Source organism: Balaenoptera musculus, chromosome 9, assembly GCF_009873245.2.
Source record: "Balaenoptera musculus isolate JJ_BM4_2016_0621 chromosome 9, mBalMus1.pri.v3, whole genome shotgun sequence".
Lineage (NCBI taxonomy): Eukaryota > Metazoa > Chordata > Mammalia > Artiodactyla > Balaenopteridae > Balaenoptera > Balaenoptera musculus.
Window position 1 is genome coordinate 89,875,534 of NC_045793.1, and position 12,503 is coordinate 89,888,036.

The window sequence follows — 12,503 nt, forward strand, 5'->3', positions numbered from 1 at the left end:
GCTGGGAAAACTGGACAGCTACATGTAAAAGAATGAAATTAGAACACTCCCTAACACCATACACAAAAATAAACTCAAAATGGATTAAAGACCTAAATGTAAGGCCAGACACTATAAAACTCTTAGAGGAAAACATAGGCTGAACACTCCATGACATAAATCACAGCAAGATCTTTTCTGACCCACCTCCTAGAGAAATGGAAATAAAAACAAAAATAAACAAATGGGGCCTAATGAAACTTAAAAGCTTTTGCACAGCAAAGGAAACCATAAACAAGATGAAAAGACAATCCTCAGAATGGGAGAAAATATTTGCAAATGAAGCAACTGACAAAGGATTAATCTCCAAAATTTACAAGCAGCTCATGCAGCTCAATAACAAAAAAACAAACAACCCAATCCAAAAGTGGGCAGAAGACCTAAATAGACATTTCTCCAAAGAAGACATACAGATTGCCAACAAACACATGAAAGAATGCTCAACATCATTAATCATTAGAGAAATGCAAATCAAAACTACAATGAGATATCATCTCACACCAGTCAGAATGGCCATCACCAAAAAATCTACAAACAATAAATGCTGGAGAGGGTGTGGAGAAAAGGGAACCCTCTTGCACTGTTGGTGGGAATGTAAATTGATACAGTCACTATGGAGAACAGTATGGAGGTTCCTTAAAAAACTAAAAATAGAACTACCGTACGACCCAGCAATCCCACTACTGGGCATATACCCTGAGAAAACCATAATTCAAAAAGAGTCATGTACCACAATGTTCATTGCAGCTCTATTTACAATAACCAGGACATGGAAGCAACCTAAGTGTCCATCGACAGATGAATGGATAAAGAAGATGTGGCACATATATACAATGGACTATTACTCAGCCATAAAAAGAAACGAAATTGAGTTATTTGTTGTGAGGTGGATGGACCTAGAGTCTGTCATACAGAGTGAAGTAAGTCAGAAAGAGAAAAACAAATACCGTATGCCAACACATATATATGGAATCTAAGGGGAAAAAAAAATGGTCATGAACAACCTAGGGCAAGACGGGAATAAAGACGCAGACCTATTAGAGAATGGACTTGAGGATATGGGGAGGGGGTGGGGTAAGCTGGGACAAAGTGAGAGAGTGGCATGGACATATATACACTACCAAATGTAAAACCGATAGCTAGTGGGAAGCAGCCGCATAGCACAGGGAGATCAGCTCAGTGCTTTGTGACCACCTAGAGGGGTGGGATAGGGAAGGTGGGAGAGAGGGAGATGCAAGAGGGAAGAGATATGGGGATATATGTATATGTATAACGGATTCACTTTGTTATAAAGCAGAAACTAACACACCATTGTAAAGCAATTATACTCCAATAAAGAAAAAAAAAAAGACTAGGTTACAAAAAAAAAAAAAAAAAAAAGGAGAGCCAACCCCTGATCTTTGGGGACTGGTGCCCTTTCACCTCTGGACTTCTTGTCACCAGTGGTAAGAAATTTCCTAATTATCGAAGTGGTTAGTAAGCAAGATTTTCTGCTACTTGCATCTGAAGTGTCCCAACAAGTGTGAACAAGAGATTTTAACCTATTTTTAGAAGACAGACTGTGGCTGGAGAGTGTTAACTGATGGGAAAGGAGCTGACCTACCACAGAACCTTGAGAAGCAGGGCACCTGGAGCAGCTAGAGCTGCAAAAGTCATGGGTGAGGTGAGGACTAAACATAGCGAGAGAGCTGAAAGGCTCAATATTCTGTCGTTGGACCCGCAGGTCACCACTACTGCCTCACACGGTCACATGACTTACCATTGCCCCTGCCAGCCCCCTCGCCCTCCAATCAACCCTCAAAAAGAGAAACGGAACCAGAGAGACTCTAGACGTGGGGCCCCAGGCTCAGCAGAGACCAGGAGTGGGCACAGGGCTAAAAACAGGAGGACTGTGGGCTTCCCCTGGTCAGATCCTTACTTGGCACTGCCAGAATGCCTATTGCCAGGTACATCAGCAGGCAGGATTCTTCCCTCAGGAAACTGAATGGCCCCGGAGAAAAGGCTTCCACAGCTTGCCTTTGGGAATATTCCAACAAAAGGCTGACTGGTGACATGATGACCTTTTGGTTGATAGTCCCACATAGACCTCCAATGAGCCTGTTAGAGCCTCTCTTTTAAATATGAATGGCTAGAGATAACCAAACATTCCCGGAACATCTCCAACATAAGCTGACCAACCAAACATCAAACACATGAACATATATATGAAACAAACTTGGGGGAAATGAAGATAAAGGAAGAAAAGAGGAGGGACTTCCCTGGAGATCCAGTGGTTAAGACTCTGCCCTTCCACTGCAGGGTGTGTGGGTTTGATCCCTGGTTGGGGAACTAAGATCCCACATGCCGTGCAATCAGATAAAAAGAACCAGATCCTAAAATTTAACAAGTAAATCATAAACTATTTAATATACAGTTTTGAAGAGTAAAGTAAAAAAATCTTTTAGAAAGTGGAACAAGAGATTTCGAGACAACAGGAGAAAAGAGGTAAGAGGATGAAAAGGTCAGAGCAAATGATCCAACATCCAACTAACAGGAGGTTAAGAAAGAGAATAAAGACAATAGTGGGGAGAAAACTATTTAGCATGTAACATGGGAAAATATCCCAGAAACAGGTGTTTCCAGGTTGAAAGGATCTACTGAGTACCTAGTACAATGAATGAAAAAAGACCTACATCAAGGGGGATCCCTGGGAAATTTCAGAGCCCCATGCTTCAGCAATTAAAAATGGAATCAGAATGTTATTAAACTTCTCAATAAAAACCTTCGATGTCAGAAGCGAATGGAAAAATTGTCTTCAATATTCTGTAGGGAAATAATTCTCAATCCAGTTATATACTCAGAGAGATGATCAATTAAGTGTGAGGGTAGAATAAAAACATTTTCAGGTGTATAAGGATTCTAAAAATTGACCTCCCATGTCCCTTTTCACAGGAAGCTAATGGAGAAGATACTCCATCAAATAAAGGAGCAAACCAAGAGAGAAGGTGGCAAAGGGGTCCAGGAAACAGGTGCTCTAACACAGAGAGGGTCAACAGAGTTCCAGGATGGTAGGAACTACTGTTTTTCACTCTAACCCTTTTAGTACTATTTAGTTTTTGAACTATGTGTCTATACTATGTTGATTTTAAAAAAAAGAAGTTTTATTAAGAAAAAAAATTTTAGAACAGTTGAAACACTCAATAGTAAGTTCCAGTTGCCAGACAAAAGAGAGGAGATGAGGGGAGGAGAATCGTGGAGAGTAAAGCTGAGCATGAAAACTGCGAGCTGCAGAGCAGAATCAGCTCTGAGAGCCAAGACAGAAACATGAAGGAAGGACGCTGGGCATATGTGTGCATGTGCACAACGGGAAGAAGGAGCTGTGGATCTCCTCGTTTTTAGACGTGTGTCACTCAGGGTGTGGGCACCCTCCTGGCGATGACGGAATGGGGGATGCTTTCAAGACCTCCTCCCAGCTCTGATCACTGCCTTCCAGGGTGGAACCTGGAGGGATGGAGTGCGCTGGGACCAGCTTGTGTCTCAAACAAGCCAAGGCTTGGAGAGGATGATGGGGAATTGGGCAACTGGCCACTGCCAGAAAGTGTGGAAAAAGTTTCGCAAGTGTGAAGCTGCCGTCCAACCTTTCTTCCTCAGCACTACATTACCCCTCACCCCTCCACTTACCAGTCTGGTCTAAAGACAGTGCATGGCCCCTGTCCAGTTGCACCCAGAGAAACTTAACGTCCCCTAACCCCCACCACTTTGAGGAAGCACGAGCAAAACAACTGACCTTAACGGAGTCCTTACTGTATGTAGGCATGTCACATACCTTTTCTCACTGGAGCTACCCACTGCCTTAGGTGCGTCTAACTATGACCTACATTTCTCAGATGAGGACATTGGTTGCCAAGCTAATAAAAAGTGGAAATGAGACTTGGCTCTGCCTGCTTGACTTCAAAGGCCCCCCTGTTGAGAACAGAGTAGGAAAAGCCCAGGGACAAACGTAAGTCAAGGAGAGAAATGGCTTCCACTTTGGCGATTACACTATGTAATGAAGTAGCTTTCACTCCAGGCTCACCTCTGCCCTTTTTCAGGTATCTAGGACCTTCTGCCTCTTTCCCTGCTGCCCTTGTCAGTCTTAGATTCATTGGCATTTGCCATTTTATACTTTAAGGGGAGATGTGTGAGCGTCTATGAGACAGAGGGGAATGTGCCCAGATCTTGGCAGCACTGACCTCCACAGCTGACCCTTCCTCCCTCTGCTGTCCCCCTTCCCCGAACCCCCGCGCCTTGCCAACAGAGTCCTGATGGCTTTGGTTGGCCTGGTCATTCATAGCCCTTGGGCTCTGTGGGGCGAATAATGTGTTTCCTTAGAGCTGGGGGCAAAGAAACAGAGCATACTGGTATGTTATCCAAGGGCCCCCAGGTTGAAGGACAGAGGCCAGGAGGACAGGTGAATGGAAATCAGGTAGCACTGAGGCCTTCACTGGCTCCCATTGCTTTCCCATTGACTACCACTGCCCCCTACTACCAGCTACCATGAACTGAGTGCTTGTGATGGGCTTGGTACTTTATCTCACTTAATTCTCCTTAGCTCCATTTGACAGTTGAGCAATTTGAGGCCAGAGAGGCTGACAGACATGGCCACGTTCACCTAGTTAGCAGACAAGGAGTTGAGCCCTGCACTTCCAATCCTGTTCCAACCCTTGCTAGCTAACTTTCACTTTTCCAATCCTAGACCCAAGTCCTTCTTTTAGGAACCCCTGACAAGGATGGGTTGCAACTCAAAAATATGAGAACTGGAATATTTTCAAGGTTACCAAAATGATATTTAAGATATAAATTCACACGCCGTTAGCATTTCCTACAAGAGAAATTCATGATTGGGAAGGGATAACCATAATTCCATTCATGTGTGATAATTTTTTGTTTGGCCAATTATAGATAATGAGGGTGATTGAAACATCTATTATATTTACATCATTAATATGAGGGAAATAACTGCTTTAAGTCTTATGTGGGTACGTTTACTTCTGATCATGCTTTCTCGATCTCTGATGGCATGGGGTCTCGTCTGAACCTAAAACAACTGAAAAACGACGTGATTTCCCACTACCTGTGGAACAGAGTTCACCCCTGAGTTTTCTGGTGCCTTGAAAAGCATCCTCAAAAATTATTCTCTTACCAACATTTGCAATGTGCTCCTTGGCCTGCCCTTTTCTTTCAGAGACATTCTTTTCTGCTGATTAACCTCACCCTCTCTCTTTCTTCTATCTCCCTAAAAGAACATAAACACCTGGCATTTCTCTATTGACAAACATTCCCCTGAAAATTAAACCAAAAAAGGAAGAGAGAGAAGCAGCTCTGAAGGCTCCACTGTTGCCTGTTTCATTTTTTAACGGCTGCCCCCAGCCTCTCTGTTAAGCCAGGTACCACTGCTTGGGTGCGAAGTGCCTGCATCAGTCAAAATCAATGGAGAAATGTATAATAAAAGAGAGTTTTCAAACTGGGGTTCCCTGGAGTCCTTGGGGAAGCTGAGGTGACCCCTTGGATGGGCTGGGGGACAGTGGGTTCTGGGTACACGTGCGATGAGAGCAGGGCTGAGCAAGCTTCAGGTGGAGGCAGGTCTGCTTTTATATCGGGTACCATGTAAGGTTCTGTGGGAACAAAAAAGTTCCATCGCCACCAAGAAGTTTGAAAGCTACTGTATATAGAATTGAAGCCCCTTCTAGAAGTTTGGAGCAGAACTGTGTCCCCAAGGGTAATATCCTTCACCAACATCTGGCATTACAGTGAGAAATTATAAAACGATCTTGGAAAGTGAGGGGTGGCAAGGGCAGTGGCAAGTAAATGGATGACGACAACGACCCGACAGTGGTTATGATGATGGAGATGTGTGGGTGGCGACTCCATCTGACTCCGTCTGACTCGATCCCCCCAGCTGCCTGAGGCTGAGCTTGGTGATTCCAAGAGATGGGCTCCAGCTGCCAAACTGGTCAGGCTTGCACCAAAGTGTAAGGCATGAGAGATCCTGGTAGGTCAGTAACAACTGTCATCAAATACTTGCTTTTGCTTTAAAAATAAATTCCTTCCCCTTCTTTTGTAACTATATTCTCTTAATGCCTACTTGCTGACTGGACAATTACTCTTTGAGACTCACAGTGTATGCATTAAAAATCATCAGAGGGGACTTGTGTGGTGGCGCAGTTGTTAAGAATCCGCCTGCCAATGCAGGGGACACGGGTTCGAGCCCTGGTCCAGGAAGATCCCACATGCCGCGGAGCAACTAAGCCCGTGTGCCACACCTACTGAGCCTGTGCTCTAGAGCCCGCGAGACACAACTACTGAAGCCCGTGCGCCTAGAGTCCGTGCTCTGCAACAAGAGAAGCCACCGCAATGAGACGCCCGCACACCGCAACAAAGAGTAGCCCCTGCTCGTTGCAACTAGAGAAAGCCCGTGTGCAGAAACGAAGGCCCAACGCAGCCAAAAAAAAAAAAAAATCATCAGAGGATACTAATATCTGCACTTATATGGTGTTATTAATGTTTGCTTTTTATGATGCTATGGATATTTGAGTCTCATCTCCTAAACTCCAAATTCTTGAAAAGCAGGATCTAGTTTCATTCATCTCCGTGCCCCTGCCTGAGAGTACCTAACACAGTATCTTGCTTATGGAGCAAGCACTCAATAAATATTTTTGAATGAGGGTTCCCTGTCCTATCACCTGGAAATCGGTCTGTGGCTCATTATGGCACTCCACTGCCTGTCAAAACACACATACATGGATTTTCAATCCAAGTGGAATTTTTTTTCTCCCTCCCTCTTTTTTTTGGCCACGCTGCGTGGCATGCGGGATCTTAGCTCCCCGAGCAGGGATCGAACCCGTGCCCCCTGCAGTGGAAGCTTGGAATCCTAACCACTGGACTGCCAGGGAATTCCCCCAGGTGGGTTTTGTTTTCTATTCTTTCCTTTCTGTCCAGGACGACCAAATAAAACCCCAAAGAGGTTGGCTCAGCTTTCTTGGTATGGAGGGAAATGTAAAGACAGACAGCCCTGTCATGGCAATTTTCCCTTTACCCTGACCATCGGAGAGTTGTGGAAAGAATTCACAAAATATCATGGCAAGTGGGCTCCTAAGCTGTGCTGACTAACCGTCCCCCCAGCCTTCCCCCACTCTCTGCTCCAGGAATCTTCAACTAATCTAAAAACTCAGGTGACCAGAAAGTTGCCTGGTGCTTGAGTGTCATCCTTTCAGCTATTTATTTCTAGCTGACTCTTGCTCTGTGAAAACACATCCTGCCGGATAGAGGTCTGCTATGGAGGATGACGACCATGGCAGTGATGACCACAGCGAGGACGACAATGGTGACAGCAGTAGAATCCACTGAACGCTACGTGGCGGGCACTGGGCTGAGCCCCTCACACCCATCCTCTCCTTTCAACTTCACCACCACCTCACCAGGTAGGACGATAACGACTCCCATTTCACACGTGATCCGACCACACACGACCCAGCCGGGCAGGGTCACTTGACCATGGACTCAAGGCTTCTATCGCCCAGGTGGGACTTACCTAGGAAGCACAGAGTTAGGTGGCCTGGACTTCGCAGGGGACGCGACTTTAGGTTCTGGGCCCAAGCTCCCTGAAGATCCCGGCAGCGAGTCCTGCGCTGGCCCGGATGGGTTTGGAAGTACTTCCCTTGCCGAAGTCAGGAGATGCTCTTTATCTTTAACTTCTTTTTCCCGGGACTTGGCTTTGTGTTCCGCCAGAAGGAGGTCAAATTGCTTTTTCCGGCCTGGGACTGCCCTCCGATGGCTTAGCGAATGAGTCTAAGGAGAAGAGAGACGGAAAGCACAGCCTCTTTGATCAGCACATAAACCTGCTTCCCCGGGCCCTCCACTTCAGAAACAGCAATTCATGGGAATTTAGAGGTGCTTGAAAAGTCAACTTCAAGGCAACAGCTCCTGTTCTGTGGCTGGGAAGAGGCAGAGACCACACAAAACGCAACCGTGCCCTACGCTCCTGGCGTTAAGAAGCCAAAGCTTCCTCCAAAAAATGGCATAAGATGACGAGCTTCAGCGCAGAACCCATGAGAACCTCTCTGATGAAAGGCAACGGTGAGGGCGTGCTGGAGTTAATCCAGGTGCAGGTGGGAGGCTTGCTTTGGCCCAGACACACAGAGCCACCAAGCAGAGAGGGCCACAGCCTCCATCCCAAGAGGCACTGGCAGTTCAGTATGAAATACGGGGCTGGGGGCCACCCACTGGCGGCCGCCTTGGGTCAGCTGTCCCCCGGCCACCCCGCTGCGGCTGGATCAGGGGCACGGCGGCTCGTCCTCCCCTCCGGGGCTGCCTTTCAGGGCGCTGCCACCGCCGCCGCGCTGCTCCTGCATACATTAAAACGTAGCAGGGTTTAGAACCGCCTGTGAGTGCCTATAAATACAATTTACTGTCTGGCCTCACAAGTAACAGGGGAAGCCTATTTTTTTTTTTTTTTTTTTTTTCCCTTCTTAAAAAGCCAGCCAGCTTGAGGCAGGCGCTCTGCTACCATGGAAGAGAAGAAAGCATTTCCCTTACAAAGAACAGCTGGGGGTCATGTCGAGGCTCCACACCCTGCCGTGTGCAGAGAGTGGCATGCAAACATTTCGACAAAGGCCCCAGCGAGAGCAGGAAGTATTTTTTATGGAAAGAGAAATACCTTGCAGGTGAGGGATCTTGTGCAAGGTTTCTTTGTCTCGGGATCCAATACTCCACAGTGTTTATTTGGGTCAAATTCTCTCTCTGGTTTAAGAAACAAACAAAAAATATAAGAAAAAAGGAGACTAAATAGGATTTGGCATTAAGACCACATTTTTAAAAAAATGCACATTTGCACCAACAAGTGAGACATTGTCAGGCAATCTGTTTTTTTTGGTTTTTTTTTTTTTCCAACCGGCTGCTAAAATGCTTCCAGAACCGCTGGGGGAAGATGGTGCTCCCCTCTGAACCCAAGAATTCCCAAGTCCAGCGGGAGGCAGTAGGGATCGGAATGAACAAGGGAATCGGGTTGGGGGGGAGGTGAGCAGCGGAGGGAAAGGAGCCAGTTGCTCTCACACTTTCACTCCAAACAATTCCCCCGGTACCTTTGGGCAGAGGTGGCTGCAGACCAGGGAGAACCACCTGAGGCCCAAGGGCCACTTTTTCCCCCGAGGTAGCTCCAAGAATACATCACCCACCCCTTCCTGCCCTGCCTCCCTAATAGTTTTAGCTATTTAAGTGGGAGATTATTCCTTGACATGTCAGTGTGACCTGCCTCTCTCACGCTTTGCAAAGTCCTCAGCACGAGGCTTTCCACGCAGCCTTGCCGGCCAGAAAAATCATTTCCCAGATTCAGGAACATATAGGCAGGGGCAGGGGCAGGTGTGGGCTTTACACTGAGGCTGAAGCTGAAGGTGCAGAGAGGGCAGGGCCTGTTAGTGTCACAGTCGCTCTGCCCCTGGACTGAGGCCTGATGCTCCAGATGGGAACAAGCCGGGTCCCTCGGGGACCTGCTGAGGGAGGCGGGCTTTCCCCAGCTCCTGCCTTCCCGCTGGACTCCTGACAGCTCATGTTGGGGTTACTTCTAAGGAATCTGCTCTTTTTATGCTCATTTTGGATCCTTCACCCCTTCTGGATTACAGAAATGCTCTCCTCCCCCTGGAGAACGAGGGGATGTGCGGCAATCTCTTAAGGACCCTTCAGGCTTTAAAGTTCCACCTCCTGAGGACCTGTGCCATTTCTGGAAGGCACCCAACAAACACCTGAGTCCTGCAGGGCAGGAATGACATAGCTGTTCTGGGCATCCAGGGAGACGGGCAGCAGCATTGGCGGGTGGGTGGATGGGCACGCGGGGGGTGTGTATATACTTGGTGGCATGTCTCCTTAAGGGCCTCCAATGGCTGCAAGCTAAAAAGAGGTTACCTTGCCTGAAAAAACTGTCTGAACTTGGTGGAGTAAGCTCTGACCATAATAAATGAATGCATTCTAATTTTAAAAGAAGGTTTGGGAGCTGTGGGGAGGTTGCAACAGTGCTGGTGGTGATGCTTGCGATAAAACCGCTCTCATATCCAAGACAGATTTCCTGGTTGACTATCAAAATGCAGCCTGCCTCTTTCTTTTGCTTTTGTCTTCTTTTTTTAAGCTTCATTTTTAAGAAAAGAAAACTGCTAGGCCTGGAGATGTTCGCTTCCTACGAGCCCTCTCTGCCCACCGAGGAGGGTCTGGGTGCCAGGCTCCAGGCCGCCTGGTGTGAGTCGTTTCCCTTGGGCCTGGCGGAGTCAGACCCATGCCCAGATCCACACCGGCACTCGTGCTGGCCGGGAACTGAGCAGGTTGTTTGGCTGGGGGTAGGAGCTGGCTGCCAAATGTGAAAGTGAGAGAGAAATAAGCAAAAGACCCAATGAGACAAAACCACCAACAAAATCCACAAACACACAGAAAATGCCCGAACAACTTCAGATTAAGGTGCCGGCTGGAAGCCATGGTCATACTTCTGCCAGGAGGAGGAAGCCGGCCTCACTGCGCCCAGCCAGGCCTATTGGATTGCCCCCTCTGCAGAGTGAAGATGAACTTTCCCTGCAGGGAGACAGCCAGGAGCGGGGGGGGCTCCCTCCACACAGTGAGGCCTCCGCCCTCAAGAGAGCGCCAGGCTCTGCCTTTCTTTCTGGACAGCGGGTGGAAAGGACATGGAGAGATCTTCAGGGTAAAATAACTGTGTCATTTGAATGCTTTGGGCCTGAGGTACTTTTAAGAAGTAAACTTTTTGAAAGTGACAGATGTGAGATAGAGAAACTGAAACACAGATAAACACAAAGTAGAAAATGAAAATGACCCACAATTCTTGGAGCACTTAGGAATTATGCTCATACCAGAGGACACAGCTTCACTCTCACAGGGCAGCTTACCCTGTACAGTGGACCCTTGAACAACGTGGGTTTGAACTGTGCAGGTCCACTTACACGCGGATCTTTTTCAATAGTACATACTGTAGTTCTACATGATTGGAGGTTGGCTGAATCCGCAAATACAGAGGAACTGCAGATATGGAGAGCCAACTAGAAATTATACAGGGATTTTTGACTGCGTGGAGGGTTGGCACCCCTAATCCCTGCGCTGTTCAAGGGTCAACTGTATTTTCTTTTTTCTGGTTGACATTTGATAAATGTGTGAAGAAGTTATAAAGTTTATAGCTTTTCTTGGTCTTTTAGAGAAAGTAAAACTGCCAGATTTCCTTCTACAACAATCCCAAAGCAAATATCACCCACTTGGGGGCCCCTAAGCGCAACCATTGTCTTAAGGACTGGCCATGTGCACCTTTCTGGGTACCCTGAGGTACTCAGGCAACCAAGTAGATCGGAGAGAGACCCTTCAACGCCCCATCTGCTGTGCCAGTCCAAGCGTTCCCAGATGGAAATTCCAATCTGCTTATGTGGGGAAGGCAGTTGCAGCCCCAGACCACAGAATCAACCTGAAAACCAACGAGACCAAAGGATGGAGATGGGCAGACAGCACCAACGCGACTGTCCCAAGCCTGCCCTGAGCTACTGGGAGATATCACGGTGGATTGCCCAACTCTGCTTTCCGGAACCCAGGGGCAGTTTGGCCTGTCAGTGTGAGGACAAGACCCTCCGAATCCACAGACTGCTGAGGGGTTGCAGAGTCTCCTGCCTTGGGGTCACTAAGGTAACTCCTGCTAAGTGCTGAGCTGAGCGAGATACCGCCTCTGGCCCGGGATTAAGAGAACCAGTTCTCCCCTGTATTTTTAGAGGAGGGGGGGGGGTTCCTGTTTGCAGGCAAACTCCGTGTCTCCCTTAAAACGAAACAGACCTGCTCAATTATAAGAAAGCATCACTCCCTCGTTCTGGACGCAACTCAACTGCAATCTGATCACGAGCCAGACTCGAAGGACACAGACACGTACCTGAAAGTCTCCTGTAAGGCTTGTTGTTGTTTTTGGTGCCATTTTGGTGCTTCTTGTCTATGGTGGCAGACAAAATTCCTTTGCCATTTAAGATCTTCTCTGGGGAAGGTGGCACTGACTTGGACATCAAGACCGGCTTAATTACAGGTGGGGTGGAGACGGCAGAGGACGAGGTGGAGCAGGAGGTGACTGCAGTAGTGGTTGTAGAGTTCATTTTGACATTGGCACCATCTGCCTTCACTAGGTTAGGAATTTTCTCTAAACTGACTACGGGAACCGGAACACTGAAAAATAAATGAACAAACACACACAATTGCCTTCTTTGATTCATCTGGTCTGCTGAGAAGATATCCCCGCTTATCATCATCAGGACACTTCCTTATCACTTATTTATACTCCTCCTATATGAGAGCAGCAGGATTCCAGTGTTGCTGGGAGGGAGATGCACGCCTTGGAAAGGACCAATAGGGGGTGTGAGGCCGGCACAGCGCCAGGGATGGCATCAGAACTGACTGATTACCTCCTGGACTGGTTGTCCCCGTAGATCCTG

General features: G+C 47.5%; 1 protein-coding gene across 3 annotated transcripts in view; it reads right to left on the minus strand.

Moving 5' to 3' along the window:
• The window catches only part of ATXN7L1 (ataxin 7 like 1), a 233,906-nt gene that overhangs the window by 21,529 nt on the left and 199,874 nt on the right, over positions 1-12,503 (minus strand). For all 3 annotated transcript variants that reach the window (XM_036863172.1, XM_036863170.1, XM_036863171.1), the window contains exons 5-7: positions 11,954-12,237; positions 8,714-8,796; positions 7,589-7,845 (exon numbers count right to left, since the gene is read on the minus strand). In XM_036863172.1, the coding sequence (XP_036719067.1) occupies positions 7,589-7,845; positions 8,714-8,796; positions 11,954-12,237 (624 nt within the window). The remainder of the gene's footprint in view (positions 1-7,588; positions 7,846-8,713; positions 8,797-11,953; positions 12,238-12,503) is intronic.